Below are 19,168 nucleotides of genomic sequence, written 5' to 3'. Positions count from 1 at the left end.
CTCACTAAGAGACAATCTACCCATTTTCCCTTGACATTCATTGGTGTTACCATCACAGAATCTCCCACTATTATAATCCTGGGGGTTACCTTTGACCAGAAACTTAAGACTCGACATATAAACACAGTGACTGCAAAAGCAGGTCAGAGTTTAGGATTTCTGTGGCGAGTAACTCATCTCCTGACTCCCTGAATCCTGTTCACCACCTACAAGGCACAAGCCAGGCGTGTGATAGAATACTCACCCTTCACTACCCCCCATTAGATTTTAGGCATGGCCATTTGGTTGAACGTTATGCAGTGTGTTTGATATACAAGATACTAACACAAATGGCATGCATTGATGTGGCACAGTGCTGTGCAGCAAAATGTTTATACCCATGACTATTCTGTGCTGGAAATCATTACACGCTGCTTGGCTATTTGTTCTAGTAAGGTAGAAATGGTGTAAGCCTGCGAGTTTTGAATGAAGCGGCAGTACGCTAAAAGGCAAGGCAAGCCACGAGCATCCAAGTAAATACAATTGAGTGAGGGCAAAGAAAGCAAGCTAAGAGCACTTAGATCATCCTATGAAGATACATGAGATTGATGTGTTCCTGCACACAGGGAGACCTGGCAGGAGCATTGCAATGTAAGGTCTCAGACTGCTCCATAGCATTGTATTGAAGTGCTACGTGTCTTCTGAGTTCGTCCAAGGTGAGCCATGATGATGTGGTGAGTCTGGAGTTCTGTTGAAACCAACTTCTGTGGATGAAGATTGGAAGCAGTCACTGACCAGTCAGTGTGTCATAAAATGTTAGTGAATAGAGGTTAACATAGAAGCAAGCAATGAGCTGCATGTAACTGTTCTAACCTTCAAGTTGGAAATTCCTGCCATATGGTTTCTCATCAGTGCCTGGAGGAATTATACACTACACAGAAATGAGATGAGATTACCTAGTAATGTGATGCAAATGTGTGGAAATAACGTTCTTTCTATTTACTGATGATTATAATCTATACATTGAAACTTTAAGAGGAAAATCAGACTTTTCGTATCTTGATATCGAGATGCAAGTTTATTGTATCCTCCCAAATTTTCACCATTGCTCATACCATTCAAACATTAGGGGAATTGTGTCCAAAGTTTTCTTTCTTTTGCTACTCTAAACTTTTCTCCAGCTACTTTATGTTACCCAAAAACTCCCTCGCTGGAGTTCACATTTTTGATGGCGTTTCCCTTTCCATTGCTCCATTCTTGTCTTTCTTCTTTTTTTTTTGTTAATTCGAGCTTTCTTATTTCCATTTCTTTTTCATTTTCCCTCATTTGTCTCTTCGCTTTTCACTTCTCTGTTCTTCTCTTTTCCTTGAATTCAAGATTTTTAAATTTTCTTTCTTTACCTCCAATTCAGGTTCTTTCATTTGTAACTGAATCTTAGCTAATTCTATCACTTTCGGGTTTCTCTCTCTTTACTTGTAAGGACTGGGCAATCACTTTAATCATATCTTCATTATGAAATCCTGCTTTTATATCTACCCATAATTTGTCTGCTAACTTGCTACGGTTAACAATAGTCAAATATTTCAAAATATCATCTACTCAGAAAAGTTTTGGGAAGAGTCAAAGGCATTTATAATCCCAACCCATGTAATATAATTCAATGCAACATCTATTCATATACCCAGCACTTCCACATAGCTGTACCTTTGAGAATTCACAGATCCCTTAAATTCAAGAATGTTTGATGCTGGAAGGTGACCCCATGTCATTATGATACCAGCTGATGTTAATTCTGGGCAAGCCAGGTCCCAGACTAAACACGACTTGTTAGACTCATACCTTGTTTTTATCTAGCCATAAGCCTGTTAGCTCATTCACAAGAGTCTACTATTGTACCTTCAATGCATTGAATAAAACATTGAACACGAAAAGCATGAACTATGTTATACCAGACGTAATCGCTGGAAAGATTTTATTACATACAAAAGAGCAGGATTAAGATCTCACTACATTTTTTTGTACTTTGCAATATCCTTAACTAACCTTCAGAGAAGAGTTTCCATGATCTCCACACTCCTCCACTGACACTCCTTTCTTAGCCAATGCAACAGCAATCGGTTTCCTTTTGGTAACTTTCTGGGCATTCATAGAGTCAAAGAGATATACAGCACGGAAACAGACCCTTTGGTCCAATCCGTCCATGCCGACCAGATATCCCAACCCAATCTAGTCCCACCTGCCAGCACCTGGCCCATATCCCTCCAACCCTTCCTATTCATATACCCATCCAAATGCCTTTTAAATGTTGCAATTGTACCAGCCTTCACAACTTTCTCTGGCAGCTCATTCCATACACGTATCACCCTCAGCGTGAAAAAGCTGCCATTAGGTCTCCTTTATATCTTTTTCTCCCCCTAAACCTATGCCCTCTAGTTCTGGACTCCCCCACCCCAGGGAAAAGACTTTATCTATTTATCCTATTCACTAGGTAATTTGTTATTACATCTAATATTTCTCCCTGAGACACCTATTCTCATTACCACTTTAACTTCAGAGCCAACAGACAAGTTCCCTGAACTCAATTTCCAGCAGTTCTCCTTTCAACCTCTCCCCTTGCCTGTGATTGGGTGGGCCTCAGGTTAAATAACCACCAGTCATCTCCTCTCATGATAGAGCAGCCCTATGATCTGATAAGACAATGGCAACACAACAAAAAAAGTGAGGAAGTCAACATCTTATGTTTGATTTAGTTTAGTTGTAATCACACAATGCTCATTAATTAATATTATATGATTCCGTTTCACTATAACCAATGTAGATTTTAGAACTTGAATATCATGTGATTCTAGATTAGCGTGGTGCTGGAAAAGCACAGCAGTTCAGGCAGCATCCGAAGAGCAGTAAAATCGACGTTTCGGGCAAAAGCCCTTCATCAGGATTACAGCTTGATTCTGCTTAACCTCAATTTACAAAGAAATGCACCGTGGAATTGTGAACAGACTGAAGAGAATATGCTATTGCTTTAGATTTACAAATACAAGGATGAGACCTGTGTAACTTATTTCAATTTCACAAGTGTGTGAACATTCAGACTTCCAAGGTTCGTTAAGACAGAATTGGTATCCTCCCAGTTCATTAGTCCTTATCAAGGAATTATTTTGAATTTTATGATGAAGATTATGTGAAGTTTCACACATGTCCAAAAGTATTAATCCTTACAGCATATGCTCTCTTTTTTTCCAAACAAAGGTTTAAAGAACATTTCAAATGATCAAAATGTCATAAGGAGACAATAATTGGTTAGTAAGGAAGGTAGTCCTTTGCATAATGACAAGGAATTAAGGAAACCATATTACACATGTAAAGTAATTGTCCTTCTTTGATGTGTATTATGTGATGCTGCTGCTCCTTTAATAAGGTTATCTTGTCCTTGTTGTGTTTTCAGAGAGGCCATAAGAGAAACAGGCTCCAAAAAGTCTGGGGTTGAAGGGTTTTAGGGCTAATTTGATTAGAGCTAACAGATACTGCCTCAGGCAAAAGGTTTTGAGTTTAAAAAACATCTGCACAATGAAAGGAGAGTGGCCAGTTCTCCCAGCTTAGCTTTTCTCTGGTTTGGTTTGGGCAAACCAAACCAGTTTTGAAGCTGCTGGATCCAAAGAAGCAGGTCCATGTTAGTACTCTCTGTATAACATCTTTCCCGTAAGACCCTGTGTTTGATATTTTCTTTTGTGCCAAGGGGTGTTATTGGGGATTGTTGCAAGTATTTGGAACAACATCATTAAGTTGGGATGATCTGTTGGATTTTCGGATAGGTTACGTTATTCAGTATTCTGTTCTATTTTGTTTCTTTTTCATTTGGTAATCTTGTAAATAAATTTTGGTTGTTTAAAACTACATGGTTTGGCCAACTCCAACCCTCCTGGAATATCTGCATTGCACTTGCTTAAGACAACTAGCAAAGTTAGGGTCTGGGCTACTTTCTTTTAGGGGTTGATTCATAACGATTAACTTAAGTAAAGTTTTCTGAGTTACTGCACCAGTCTGTCCCCTATTGACTTGACATCTCAAATTAACAAATTCATATTGGGATTTGAGTTTAAATTATAACCTAAAACTCACAATAGATATGGACTAAAGTCCTCAGAAAATTGTGAGGTCTTGTCTATTTCTGTAATAATGCAATTAGTTCTAAACTATAAAATCTCTATCACTAAAAACTCCTATATCAAATTGTTTTAAATTAATGTTCACTGCTGGGTCCACAGCTTTTCATCATTTATAAAATGATTTGAATGGGAACGTAGGAAGCGATGCAGATGACATGAAAATTGGAGGTGTACTGGACAGCGAAGAAGGTTACCTCAGAGTACAATAATATCTTGATCACATAGACCAATGGGCTGAAGAGTGTCAGATGGAATATAATTTAGATAAATGTGAGGTACTGCATTTTGGAAAGGCAAATCAGAGCAGGACTTATACACTTAATGGGAAGGTTCTGGGGAGTGTTGCTGGGAGTGCATTATTCAATAACAATACTTTAATCTGTTTGTTTAAGCAGACAAACTGTCGCTTTCTCTGGCCATCCAAGTTCCGGATACTTGAGACTGAGATTTGAATCTCTGGCTTAAGGCAACTTTCAGTAGTAGAAATTAAATGGATAAAGGCAATTCAAAGAAATGATGAGCTTCAGCAACAGCATATTTTGGCCCATTGCTTCCAATGCAGAAAAATAGGTCATTCCTGATGAAGAGCTTATGCTTTAAACATTGACTCTCCTGCTCCTTGGTTGCTGCCTGACCAGCTGTCCAACACCACGCTTTTTGACAAAAATAGGTTAGTTTGCTTTAATATTTTACACATTTCCATAGGAGGTCAGCTTATTACTATTAGGAGGCTGAAGCTAAGGCACAAGAAGTCAGTTGGCATTCATGTCATTTGCACAGCAAAATGCTCAGTGGTCAGCTTAAATTAAAATGATATGCCTGCTGTGATTCCACAGACGGTAATTTGATATTAACATTAAGCACCTAGTGCAATGCTGGAGGAAGGCAGTTGATATTCATATTATATTCCTGCTGCAAGGTTACAAGTGGTCTATGCATATTAATATTGCACACTTGATACCATGCCAAAAAAAGGCAGCTGATATGAATGCCACTGGAGGTCAATTCACAGGAACAACTCATTTGTGCAATGCCACGGGTGGATCTCTAATATGTTCCTGGTATAATGCCAAGTGCAGTCTGCTGATATTAATGATACACCCCTTGTGCAATGCCATGGGTGGTCTGCAAATATTAGTGATATATTGTAGTGCAATGCCATGGGCGGCTGGCTGATGTTAATTATATGTCAATGACATGGGTGGTCTGCTGGTGTTAATAATATGTTCTACTGCAATGTCACAGGCGATCTGGTGATATCGATATATTCTAATGCAATGCTATAGGTGGTCTGCTCATGTTAGTGGTAAGTTCTACTGTAACGCCACAGGCAGTCTGCTGATAATGATATGCTCTAGTGCAATGCCACAGTCAGTCTGGTGATGTTAATGATGTGCTCTAGTGCAATGCCACAGGTGGTCTGATGATGTTAGTGATAGGTTCTGGTGCTGATGTTCATGACATGTTTTAGTGCAATGCCACGGGTGGTCTGCTGATGTTAGTGGTAGGTTCTGGTGCAATGCCACGGGTGGTCTGCTGATGTTAGTGGTAGGTTCTGGTGCAATGCCAGGGTGGTCTGCTGATGTTAGTGGTAGGTTCTGGTGCAATGCCACGGGTGGTCTGCTGATGTTAGTGGTAGGTTCTGGTGCAATGCCACGGGTGGTCTGCTGATGTCCATGATATGCTCTAGTGCAATGCCACAGGCGGCCGTCGTTGCCAACATCGGGCCGTGCATCGATACTGGGGGTTATATTTAGATTTGGGAACAGGAGCCACATTGCTCTCCGCCCTTTCCACCCCCATCACGTGGGGGTTGTTGTAATCAATGGCTGGCCTGTACCAAAGACAATCCCCGCCTAATCCTCCTTAATCACTAAAGAGGGATTTGCGTCTCGGTTTTGCATCGAAATGGCATTCCGGGACTTCTAAATCTCGCGGAGCGGTGACCGCTTGAAGAGTGCTGCATCGTCCCCTGATCGAGTGAAGAGTCTGCGGGCTGGGCGGTGCACTCGGCCGCTGTGATTTTAATTAATCGGTTGCCTCTCCCACCCCCACCACCCCCACCACCCCAGATCCTCAGGCGCAGTGGGCGGGCCTTCTCGGGCCGTGACGTAATGGAGGCCGGCGGCGACGCGCTGGAGGTGATCAGCATTGTGGGTAGAGCGGTGTGCGCAGGCGTGTTGCTGACGGCGGCCCTGTACCTGCTGCGCGCGCTGTGTCAGAGGATGGCCTGGAAGTGCGGCGGAGAGAGCCAAGCGGAGCTCGTCAACAACCTGCGGAGTGAGTGCCTGCCCGCCCGGGGGGGTGGGGGAAGAGATACCACACCACACCACACCACACCGCGTCCGGCCGGCAGAAGCTCACCGGAGCACTGCGCCGGCTCCCTGCCGGGCGGCAATCCCAGAAAGGGGGGTGGTGGCAGGCTGCTGGAAGGGTGGGGGCAGGGCGAGGATCCCTGCCGTCTCCCGGGGAGACGGGCAGGAGGTGGGTGGCAGCTCCCACCCTACCCCCCCCCCCCCCATACACACACGCACCGACCCTGCGGTGCAGCCCGGGGGGGAGGCGAGAGTTAAGATCAAAGTGGTCTCCTTCCCTTTATATTTAAAAAAAATGCGCTGATCATTGCAGAGCTGTCAGATGTCAACAGCAGCTTTCACCGTGTGATCAGAAACAGCCCTGCGGGGAGAGGGGCTGGGTCACTCTCTCGCTGATGGCCGTCTTCAAGGCTGAGGTAGACAGGATTTTCATCCGTTGTGGGGGAGCAGGGAGGGAAAGCCGAGTGATGTATTTTCTTTTTAAAAAAAGACAAGGAACTGCACATGCTGGCAGTCCGAAACAAAAACGGAAAGTGCTGTTGAAATTCTCATCAGTCCAGAGAAAAAAAACGGTTCAGTCCAGTGACCCCTTTGTCAGTACAGTTGATGCCAGAATCCAGGCCAGCTCTCACCTTACTGAATGCTGCAAGGGCCAGCTCTGGTGTGCCTTAATAACTGCTCACCTGATAATCCATCTAATGTAAGACCCTAACCGTTTTGCTAGCCCTGCAATTTTACCTTTTCAGAAATTAATCCAATTGATAATTTATTATTCAGTTATTTAGATTGCTGAATTCTTTTATGTTGAGCTTTTAAACAAAATTTCAATTGAATGTGTAGTCTTGGCTGTCATCCCAGTGTAATGTTGAAAGGATTGTGTCATTTATGCTTTCAACTCTAATCTCTCTGCTCATACCCCAGAGAAAGATCCCCTGGTGCACTGATCGTCACTGCCATCAGTATTGTGGTCAGTTAGCTCAGCTGGCTGGATGGCTGACTTGTGATGCAAAATGATTCTGACATTGTGGGTTCAGTTCCCACACTGGATGAGGTTACCATGAAGGACTGTCCTCCTCAAGCTCTTGCCTCACCTGAGGCATGGTGACCCTGGAGTTAAACCATTGCAAGTTGTTTCTCTCAAATAAGAGAGCAGATACACGTCAAGACTGTCGCCTCTTCACCTTTGCCAGTAACACTGGCTGGCTAATGATCTCCCTGTTGAGAGCTACTGAGGGAAAATCCCAGGATTAGATTAATAAAATCCCTTTCATGACTCCTGGATGGTTGAAAGCCAATTAATTGCTTTTGAGGAATAGTTTATGTTCTTCAAACAGAAATAGTTGAATGAAAATTCACTTGTCAGTCTGGATTTATGTAGCGATTATATGATGTTGGATTTCCTGAAGGCTGAATATATTGAGAAATGAACAAGTACTTGCAGACTGCCAAAACTGTATGTGATGAAGCTGATATCTTGAAATGCATGTTGCTAAAGTGGCCTATCCACAGAGTACTAAGACATAGGCAGGGAAATGAATGAACAATAACTGAAGGGGATATTCATAATGGAGGAAAGTGGAGAGAATTGTTGGACTCTGACATTGTCTGAGTAATTAATGTTGATATATTCTGAATACTTAGAAGAGATGTTAACATTGAAGAGATCATAGAATTCCAATAAGTACATCTTATTTTTTTTACAACTGCCACTGTTAGTGCAATATGTATCCTTTCTGTAATCATTGGTTCATCCCAGGAGTAGGGCAGTGGAAATATAATATAGGAGAGCCAATACAGCATAATAGTATGTTCAGATGTACCTTGAAAAATGTTAAGGCATTTATAAAGTCCCTTTCTCAACCTCTGGAATTTCTGAAATGCTATATAGTAAACCTAGAAATCCCAATAACTAACTGCGTGCATGGCAATCTCTTAAAATCAGCTGTGTAATAATGGCTGGGCAATGTATTTCAGCGGTTTTTAATTCTGAATAAATGTTACTCTGGAAACCAGGAAGGGCTCCTGTGGTCTATTAAAAATACCGTGGTGAGATAAATCTCTTGAGCACATCAGAGGGTGGAATATCATTTCCATTTAATATCTACATCCAATAGACTGCTTCACCAGTTCAGCACGCTCTCAATACTGTACTAGATTGTCAGCCAATTTGGGCTCAGTTCCCTGGTATACTGAGTTTTAAAAAAATCTCGCAACACCAGGTTATAGTTCAACAGGTTTATTTGGAAGCACGAGCTTTCGGAGTGCTGCTCCTTCATCAGGTGGTTGTGGTGTATAAGATTGGAGGACACAGAATTTGTAGCAAAAGTTTACTGTGTAATGTAACTGAACTTATATATTGAAAAAGACCTGGGTTGTTTAAGTTTCACATCTTTTAGAATGGGCATGTTGGTTTCAGTTCTTTCGTATGTAAATCCCAAGACTTCCTTTAAGTTACATTCTCAAGTGAACTTTAACAGTTGGTTTCATGTTGGCCCAGACAATGCATTGAACGTGTGAGTGCCCTGTGTGAGGCTGTCTGTGCCCCAATGTTCAGACTGATTCTAATCTAAAAAAGGATTTGCAGATTCTTACATGAATTCATGCAGTTTTGAGCAAAATAAAATGTACTTCTGCAAGTACAAATTCACCCCACAAACTTGTGTGTATGTGGGTGTGTGTGCAGGGGGTATGATTGTCTGTGAGGCCGTGAGAGTGTGTTAAGGGGTATATGTCTGTGAGGGGTGCATGTGAGTGTGGGAGTGTATCTGTGAGCGTATGAGAGAGAGCTTTTTTATGAGAGTGGGTCTGTAGGAGTGTGTGGTGCCGTGGTGTCACCTGTAGTGTGATATGAACCCAAGGTCACGATTGAGGCCATCCCCAATGGCCTCAACCGAACTTTGCTATCAGCCTCTGCTCGGCCACTTTGAGTAGTTGCTTGTCCTGTAGTCAGTCTTGGGGGCTCGTCACCGAGGTCAAAGGTCCTGGACCACTGAAGTGTTCTCCAAATGGGAGGGAACGCCCCTGTCTGTACTGAGGTTCACTAGTGCAGTTGCAAGTGTTTAACTAGATTGGCAGGAGTGTGCTCTAGCAAACTGAAGTTGAAAATGGAATTAAGATGAGTAACTTCCTACAGAAGGAAGTAGTACTATAATACATAACATAAAATAAGTTAAAATAAAAACTATCCAGCCTAATCTCAATTTCCAGCCCTTGATTCATAACGTTGTAGATTGCAGCATTTCAATTGTCTATCCAGTTGTTTTTAAGAACCACCATTTCAGGCAGACTGTTCCAGATCCCCATGACCCTTTGGGTGAAAAGGCAGCTTCTCTCCCAGGAAAATCCATCCATCTGCGAATCTTATCCACTGTGCAGGCTGCTATTAATTTAGCGCACCTTAATTAAAAATCTCCCTTCACTGCTGATATTCCAAAGAATGCAACCCCAGCTTATCCAGGCCTTTGTTAAAGCTAAATGTTTCTGATTCTGGCAACATCCTTATCTCTTTCTGAAGTGTGATCATAAACTTTCTTGAATGTAGTGACCAGAACTGTTTGCAATTCGATAATCTAACTAGTATTTTGTTATATTTTTGGAAAGAAATCTACGAAGCCATCTGTTACCAATTGCAACATGACGTTTAGAGGTTTGGGCTTTTAAGTGGCAAGCAACTGTGCCAAACGTGTCAGGCAATGGACATCTCCAAGAAGAATGGATTTGACTATCTCCCCTTGATGTTCAACACCATTGCTGAATCCACCAAAAATGTCTTGGAAATTATAATTGATACAAGCTTGACTGGACCAGCCAAATGAGTAATATGTTTACAAGAGCAGGTCACACGCTGAATCCTACAATTGGTATTACTCTCCAGGGCCCCCTCACCATCTGCAAGGCACATGTCAGGAAGGTGATAGAATACACGCCACTTGCCCAGATGGGTTCAGCTCCAACGACCCTCCAAGATTTCAACACCATTGAAGACAGTACAGTTGCTTGATATGGTACCCCACACACCTTTAAGATTCACTCCTGCTGGTGCACAGTGGCAGGAGTGTATGTTGTGTCCTTATTTAGTTTAGTGCTGCCTGGAGCGTCGGAGGCTGAAGGGTGACCTTAGAGGTTTACAAAATTATGAGGGGCATGGATAGGATAAATAGACAAAGTCTTTTCCCTGGGATCGGGGAGTCCTGAACTAGAGGGCATAGGTTAGGGCGAGAGGGGAAAGATATAAAAGAGACCTAAGGGGCAACTGTTTCACACAGAGGGTGGTACAATTGCAACATTTAAGAGGCATTTGGATGGGTATATGAATAGGAAAGGTTTGGAAGGATATGGGCCGGGTGCTGGCAGGTGGGACTAGATTCGGTTGGCGTGGACAGGTTGGACAGTAGGGTCTGTTTCCATGCTGTACATCTCTATGACTATGTTGCAGACTTTTACTATGCTAAAGGTGCTTTAGAAATGTAAGCTTTGATTTATATCTATCTATCTTCAGAAGCTTGCTTCCCAGTTTAGCATTCCAAAAGCAGCATTTTAAACTCCTTAAATGTGGTTTCCTAAACGTTTCACTGAATTTAGTTTCCCCCCCCATGACAGTTCATCTCATTTACTTCCTGTTTTTTTAAAAAAATAATGTTTGACCCAAAGAACTCTTTCAACTTTGAATGAGAACTTAAGTCTCTTTGCCCTTTGACTAAAAGAAGAATACTAAACTTCAATTCCCTTTCGTTTGCACACACACTCTGTCCCCATTCTTCTTCACTTTCACTCCTCTGCACTAATGTTTTCTGTTCAATCCAAAGATCTGCAAGTGATCTTGGTGATGCAGAGGACCTTCTTCATTGATCCCAAATTGATTGCTACCTTCAGCAATTTCAAAGGCCAGTTGGTTCTGTATACACTGTGTAATCTGTTTGGTGCTCTGACCCAATTTTTCTCACCATTTCCACACTTCAGAAACATGACTTTGGATATCTGCATGTTGTTGCCTCCACACGCAATCTCTAGAAATTGCCTTCATCCTCGTTTTAATGCATCTGAACATCCTGGTTGCAATGGTAGCATGTTGGCTCAGTGGTGAGCACTGCTAACTCACAGCATCAGTAGCCCCGGTTCAATTCCACCTTGGGGGATTGAATGTGTGGAGTTTGCACATTCTCCACATGTCTGTGTGGGTTTCCTGCTGGTACTCTGGTTTCCTCCTATATTTCAAAGACATGTAGGTTAGGTGGATGGGCAGTTTAGCATGGCCAGTAGTGTCCAGTGATGGATTAGCCTGGGGAAATGCAGAGTTACAGGGATTGAGTAGGCGAGGTAGGTCTGGGTGTGATGTTCTTCAGAGGGTTGGTGTGGACTCAATGGGTCAAATAGCCTGCTTCCGCACTAAGAATTGTGATATTAAGACACCTGAATTTGCAAGATACCTTGCCTGTTACGCTCATTCGTACATCCTTTTGCAGCTCTCTGACTTTGGAGCCATCTTCCAGGTTCTAGATGTAAGTTTGCTCGCTGAGCCGGAAGGTTCATTTTCAGATGTTTTGTCACCATACTAGGTAATATCATCACAGTCTCCGGTGAAGCGCTGGTGTTATGTCCTGCTATCTATTTGAGTTTGGGTTTCCTTGGGTTGGTGATATAATTTCCTGCTCTTTTTCTCAGAGGGTGGTAGATGGGTCTAAGTCGGTTGTTGATAAGAGATCCGGTTGGAATACCATGCTTCTAGGAATTCTTGTGCTTGTCTCTGTTTGGCTTGTCCTAGGTTAGATGTATTGTCACACTCAGTGATGTCCTTTATCATCTGTATGTGAGGATACTAGTGAGAGAGGGTCACGTCTTTTTGTGGCTGGTTGATGTTCGTGTATCTTGGTGGCTAGTTTTCTGCCTGTTTGTCCGATGTAATGTTTGTTATAGTTCTTGCAAAGTATTTTGTAAATGGCGTTCGTTTTGCTTGTTGTCCGTATAGGGTCTTTTAAGTTCATTAGCTGCTGTTTTAGTGTGTTGGTGGGTTTGTGGGCTGCCATGATGCCAAGAGGTCTGAGTAGTCTGGCAGTCATTTCAGAGATGTCTTTGATGGAGGGGAGAGTGGCTAGAGTTTCTGGGTGTGTTTTGTCTGCGTGTTTGGGTTTGTTGCTGAGAAATCAGTGGACTTTGTTCATGGGGTACCTGTTCTTTTTGAATACACTGTATAGGTGATTTTCCTCTGCTTTTCGTAGTTCTTCTGTGCTGCAGTGTGTGGTGGCACGTTGAAATAATGTTCCAATACAGCTTCGTTTGGATGATTGATTTTGTCGTTCAGTATTTGGTCCGTATGTGTTGTTTACCTGGTAGATGCTGGTTTGAAGTTCTCCATTGATTGATTGTTTGCTCTACTGTGGCATCTAGGAATGGCAGTTTGTTGTTGTTTTCCTTCACTTTTGTGAATTTAATGCCAGTAAGGATATTATTCATGTCTTGAAGGTTTCCTCTAACTTGTTTAATTTAGTGATAAAGGTGTCATCCATGTGGCGGACCCAAAGTTTGGGTTGGATGGTTGGCAAAACTGTTTGTTCAGCCTTACTGCATTACTGCCTCTGCTAAGAACCCTGATGTCAGAGATTCCATGGATGTTCCATTAGTTTGTCTGTAGGTTTTGTTATTGAAATTGAAGTGGGTGGTAAGGCATAGGTCCACTAACTTGACAATTCTGTCCTTGCTGATGAAGTTGGTGGTGTTTGGTGTAGGTGTCTTTGGTTCTTCTAATAGGTTGATGTTGATGGGAAAACCATTATTTCATTCTCTTCTATCTTGGTATCTTTCATGTTCAGCAATTCTTGGGTGGAGTGACATGAGTCTTCTACTAAGTCTTTTAGTCTTTGGTGTAGTTCCTTGGCTAATCTGTACATCGGTGTTCCAGATAGTGAGACTATGGGTCTGGGGGGGGTCTGGTTTGTGAATTTTGGATAATCTGTAGAAGCATGGTGTGTTGGATCCATGTGGTTTTTTGGAAGTCAGTCTTGTTTAATTCTCCAGATTTCTGAAGTTTTTTTGAGTAGGGCTGTGATTCGATTCTCTAGTTGTGGGTCTGGTCTACTGCCATCTATTAAGTGTTGGCATCTGCAGGCAGTGTGTTCGTTTTCTCAATGTAGTCTGTTTGGTTTAAAATGACTGTCGAGTGTCCTTTGTTTGCAGGTAGGATAACAATGTTTTTATCTTTTTTTAGTCCTTCTAGTACTTTCCTTTCTTGTGTATTGGGTGTGTTTCCTTCTTTTTTCCTGCTTAATGTTGGTGCGACTGTCTGGTTTGGTCAGTTTCATCTGTGAGTTTGTTGTCTTTGTGTTGTTTCTAATGCTGCTAAGTGAACGCATAATGAACACAGTCTGCTGATTTCTCAGCAATAAACCCAAACAAGCAGCCAAAACATGCCCAGAAACTCTAGCCACTCTCCTGTACATCAAAGACATCTCTGAAATGACTGCCAGACTACTCAGACCTCTTGGCATCATGGTAACAAACCCACCAACACACTAAAACAGCAGCTAATGAACTTAAAAGACCCTATACGGACAACAAGCAAAACGAACGTCATTTACAAAATACTTTGCAAGAACTGTAACAAACATGACATCGGACAAACAGCAGAAAACTATCCACCGGGATAACATGAACATAAACTAGCCACTAAAGACATGACCCATTCTCACTTGTATCCTTACATACAGATGAGGAAGGATACCACTTTGACTGGGTCACCACATCTATCCTAGGACAAGCCAAACAGAGACGCGCACAAGAATTCTTACAAGCATGGCATTCCAACCCGGAACTCTACAAAAAGCGCATCAACTTGCACCCCATCTACCATCCTCTAAGAAAAAGAGCAGGAAATGATGTCACCAACCAAGGAAACCCGCGCACAAATAGAACACAGGACGTAACACCAGAGCTTCACCGGAGGCTCAGTGATGATGTTACCTAGTATGGTGACGAAACATCTGAAAATGAACATTCCAGCTCAGCGAGCAAACTTACATCCAGAACCTCAACCTGAGCTAAAACACTTCTCAAAACCCGCTACCATCTCCCAGGTTTTGGAGCAACAACACCTTTTCTAATCCCCAGGTGCTACTGTGCATTTAAAATGCAATATCTTGTTACATATCCCTGACTGGTTTCGGGAAGTTGGGTGTACAGCGAATGCAGTAGGTTATTGTGATTTACAAGTTGCTTTTGTTTATTCATTCATGGGATATGGGCATCACTGGCTGGGCTAGAATTTATTGCTCATCACTAGTTCGCGTGAAGAAGATGGTGCTATGCTGCTGCCTTCAACCACTGCATCCATTTGGTATATATAGACCCACAATGCAGTAAGGAGGGACTTCAAAGATTTTCACCCAGTGGCAGAGAAGGACTGGCGATTATGTTTTCAACAGTCTCTGAATAAGAGACAAACCAATTACGATTGAGGGGGAAGAGGAATTTGCAGTTCTCTACCCCAGAGGTGAAAGGTTGTTGGGCAAGTTCAAGACAGCAATACATTTATAGAATTTAAGATAGTGATGGATATAAGGATAGCGCAGGATATGGCATTTAGATTGATGATCAAACATAATCGAAAATGGTGGAGCAGTTCAAAGATGGGCCATGCTAAGATTGCCCCATAGTATCCAAGGATGCACAGATTTGGTGGATTAGTCATGGGAAATGAATGGAACAGGATAAAGATCTGGGTATGCTCTGCAGAGGGCCAGTTTAGACTCAGTGGGCCAAATGGCCTGCTTCCACACTGGGATTCTATACTTCCAGATTCGAGCAGGTGATGGTGTTTGCTTATTGTGCTTCCACACAGCCAGATACTAATGTGCAAAGTTGTTTGGTGTCTTGCAGTGAAAACAAGACTTCCCCTGCACTGAACATGCTGCCTTTTCCATTTTGAACTTTGCCCTCCACAGGACTCATATCGTTTGCTTTGTCCATGATCTTTTCATTCTCTTGGCCTGCACTGTCCAGTGGCTGAAACTAAACCTGCAGGGTGCAGTAGGCAGTTAAAAAGGCAGACTGTACACTGGCCTTCGTAGTGAGAGGTTGGAATGCAGGAGCAGGGATGTCTAGCTGCCATTTTTCAGTAGCCTTGGTGAGGCCACACCTGGAATATTGTGTGCAGTTTTGGTCTCCTTATCTGAGGAAGGATGCTCTTGATATCGAGGGAGCGCAGCGAATGTTTACCAGATTCCTTTCTGGGATGGCAGAGCTGACATATGAGGAGAGAGTGAGTCGTTTGGGATTGTAGTAGAGGAGGTTTCGTGGTCATGTTGTAGCTATGCAAGACATCGATTAGGCCACTTTTGAAATACTGTGTGCAATTCTGGTCTCTTTCCTACTGGAAGGATGTTATTAAACTTAAAAGGGTTCAGAAAAGATTTACAAGGATGCTGCCAAGGTTGGAGGGTTTGAGCTATAGGGAGAGGCTGAAGAGGCTGGGGCTGATTTCCTTGGAGTCTGAGGGGTTACTCCTTAGAGGTTTATAAAATCATGAGGGGCATGGATATTGTAATTAGACAAAGTCTTTTCCCTGGGGTGGGGGAACTCAGAACTAGAGGGCATAGGTTTAAGGTCAGAGGGGAAAGATTTAAAAAGGACCTAAGGGGCAACTTTTTCAATTGAGGGCGATGCACATATGGAATGAACTGTCAGAAGAAGTGATGGAGGCTGGTGTTATTACAGCATATAAAAGGAATCTGGATGGGTATATGGATAGGAAGGGTTTAGAGGGATATGAGCCAAAGTCTAGCAAATAGGGCTAGAATTAAGTTGGGATATCTGGTTGGCTTGGACGGGTTGGATCAAAGGGTCTGTTTCTGTACTGTTTGTCTCTGTGACTAAAAGTCAGGATGCACAAGATGTGAAATTTCCTAAAATTCCTTTGCAATTGAGTGCCTGGATACTTGTGCTGCATCGTCAATGGACACATAATGATATACTCTGATATATTTCCCAGTGCCATGGGAAAACCGTTCAACAGGCACATTTTAATGATCACATTTCAGGACTAAATCTCAGTGCTTGTTTGGCCCTAATGATATGAATGTGCATACTAATGTGCATGTGCTAGTTTTTATATAGACAGGAAGAGGATAATAGTATATGCAGGCATATTTCTGTTACTATTTTAAAGTTGCTCATCTGTCCTTATTTTTATCCTGTTCAAATTCCTATGGCTAAGTTTGTCATGTTTTAACTACATCCTCTGGCTGTTGGACCTAGTTCATTCCAATACCGGATGTAATATTTAATTATAATTTTAGACATTTTTAATTTTAAAAACTGAACCAAAAATTTATAGTGGGAACAGCTGGTGGATTTGAATGTTTAGTATATCCATATTTATAAGTAATAACAACTGATCAGGTGTGGAGCATACATTTCATATCTATAAGGGACAGTGTTAGGGATTGTAAAACCATTCCACATTGTGTTGGCACAAAATATCAAAAGACTGAAGACAAAGGAAGTACTGAACAACTTGAACTCTTCACTGTATGTTTCTGAGACTTGAGACTCTAGAATTTCTGAAATAACAAGGATCATTCCATCTGAGGAAGCTGGGCACAGTACCAGGCTGCAGTTCTTAACACTTGTGCCTATCTACATTCTTCAATAATGCATTTTATTTAATTAACCGTCTGTTTGGCCATTTTTTGATTCAGCCAGAGCCTGATATGTGTGAACACTGCTTTGTTTTTCTTTGCTGTTTCAGGGAGACCTAATGACCAAAAAAATTCAAGGAAGCTGCTCATAAAAATATTTTTAATTAAACTAAAAACAAACAACCTAGATTTTGAGGTACTTTTTGTAGGAATTGGATATTATTGTATTTGATTAGCATATATAGCATGTGTAATAAGTAAAATGTCTAATATGATGGCTTGGTTTTTTTTATTTTGGAATGTATTGAAGTAGTTGCATTTCTTTTGTTTGAGTAGACTCCATCAAATAGTGACCACCTCTGGAAGATCTATGAACTTGATTAAGTTAGGAGGTCTTGAATAAAATTCCTGTCTTTGGACATGTCAAATAGCTGGTAAAAGTTCAAACATTGTTTGGTATAGGAATAATTCCATGGGGAGTGAGAGGTGCGATAATAAGCAGGGGCTTTTTTTGAGTTTTATGTTTCTTGGTCTTCACTGCAAAAGTACCACAAGCACGGCTCAACCAGTACAGTTTAGTTGTCTTCTCAACCCATCTTGTTCTTTAATTGTTTTGTTCCTTCCACCATTATGTACTTTAATGGGAAACATTTCTGCTGTGCATGTTAGGCATTGATAATCTCCAACAATAGATATGCTACACTTCTTCGGCATTAAAAGCATTATCTTCACTGAAATCCTGAGTAACCAATGACCAGAAACCTTATTGGATGAGCCATATGAATGGTGTGGCTACAATAACAGATTATAGTTTGCCTTTTTGTTCCCTAAAGCCTTTCCATTTACTATCCAGCCACAAGTAAAAAATGATCTCCTCTTGCTGGCTCCAACTGCGCTCAAGGTAAAAGCATTCTGCTTACTTGGCATCTTCACCACTTTAAGTATTGACTTGCTTCTCTAGTATCAGCAATGTATGTCATCTACAAGCTGGAATGCAACAGCTTGTCAAAGCCAGTTTTTTTTTCCCCCAAATTTGTGATTTCTACTACTTAGGTTAATAGCATCAGGTGTCTGGGAACTCCATTTCCTACAATTTCCCTCCATGCCTTAACCTGTTTTGGAATTGTATTGGGTTTCACATTCCTACCACTGAGTAAAATTCCTTCTCCTGAATTTAGTTTCAGTCTCTACCACAGGTGGGCTATTGTATTAAATTCTTTGATAATTTAATGTGCCAATGTAATACTTTCTTATATAAGAAGTTAATGTCAAATTTGGCTGCAGGTTATCATTTCTCATATGGAACCAATTAATGCTTTATTAATATTAAATTTTAAAGGCGGTTATGTCACCTGTTCTGCTGATAAGCGAACCATCTCATTTTTAAGCTATTAGCGATCAAAGAGCAACTTAGATTGTTTTATTGAGAAGAAGGTGCAAGGTACTTGCGTTCAGAGACAATATTAACATGCTCTGAATTTACAATGGGATGGATCTCAAAGTTCTGGAAAGTTGTAGGTATCAGATTCTAAATGATCCACTTCCAAGATGAAAGGGAGTGGAGGTTGAGGCTAGCTGATTAGCCTTATTAGTTAGAAATATTAATATATCTTCTTGCCACAGGAAAAAACAAGCAATCTTGAAATTGGGTTATCTGTGCTTCCCTATATTCATAAATACCAGACTCTAAGGTTCTGTATGGCTAACAAGGGGGAAGGGCTGATAGCTTACAAAATCAATCACAGTTGGATGAAGAGCTAATCTGGTTTCCAGTCAAATAGACACATGCCAGGGGATTTGTTCTGGTGTATTCAGGTTGAAGAATTGCTGTAATTGGTTTTGCTGGTCATTGATTTTAAGAAACAAAAGCAAGAAAAATACCTGTAAGCGAACACTAGCCCTTGCCACTTGGCAAAATAGGAAATAAAGAACCCATTGGAGGCTGAGAGCAGCTGTTGTTTGTTTGGTATGGGAATAATTCCATGGGGAGTGAGAGGTGAGATAATAAATGGGGGAATTATTTTTGTTTTAATACTTAAAATCAGAGCTTGAAGACTCTGAAAAGAACGAGTTCTTGTGC

General features: G+C 41.6%; 1 protein-coding gene across 2 annotated transcripts in view; it reads left to right on the top strand.

Annotated features, from left to right (window-relative positions):
• Positions 1 to 6,244: 6,244 nt before the first annotated feature.
• The window catches only part of pcmt1 (protein-L-isoaspartate (D-aspartate) O-methyltransferase), a 54,064-nt gene continuing 41,140 nt past the window's right edge, over positions 6,245 to 19,168 (top strand). For both annotated transcript variants that reach the window (XR_015758507.1, XM_043696454.2), the window contains exon 1: positions 6,245 to 6,425. Coding sequence is in view for 1 of the 2 variants with exons in the window: in XM_043696454.2 (XP_043552389.2) it covers positions 6,260 to 6,425 (166 nt within the window). In the remaining variant the exon portion in view is untranslated. The remainder of the gene's footprint in view (positions 6,426 to 19,168) is intronic.

This window comes from Chiloscyllium plagiosum, unplaced genomic scaffold (genome assembly GCF_037043375.1).
Source record: "Chiloscyllium plagiosum isolate Xiang-an unplaced genomic scaffold, Cpla_swu_hap1 HiC_scaffold_10, whole genome shotgun sequence".
In the NCBI taxonomy this organism is placed as follows: domain Eukaryota; kingdom Metazoa; phylum Chordata; class Chondrichthyes; order Orectolobiformes; family Hemiscylliidae; genus Chiloscyllium; species Chiloscyllium plagiosum.
The sequence above is the reverse complement of the archived record's forward strand: the minus strand, read 5'-3'. Positions and strand labels throughout refer to the sequence as shown.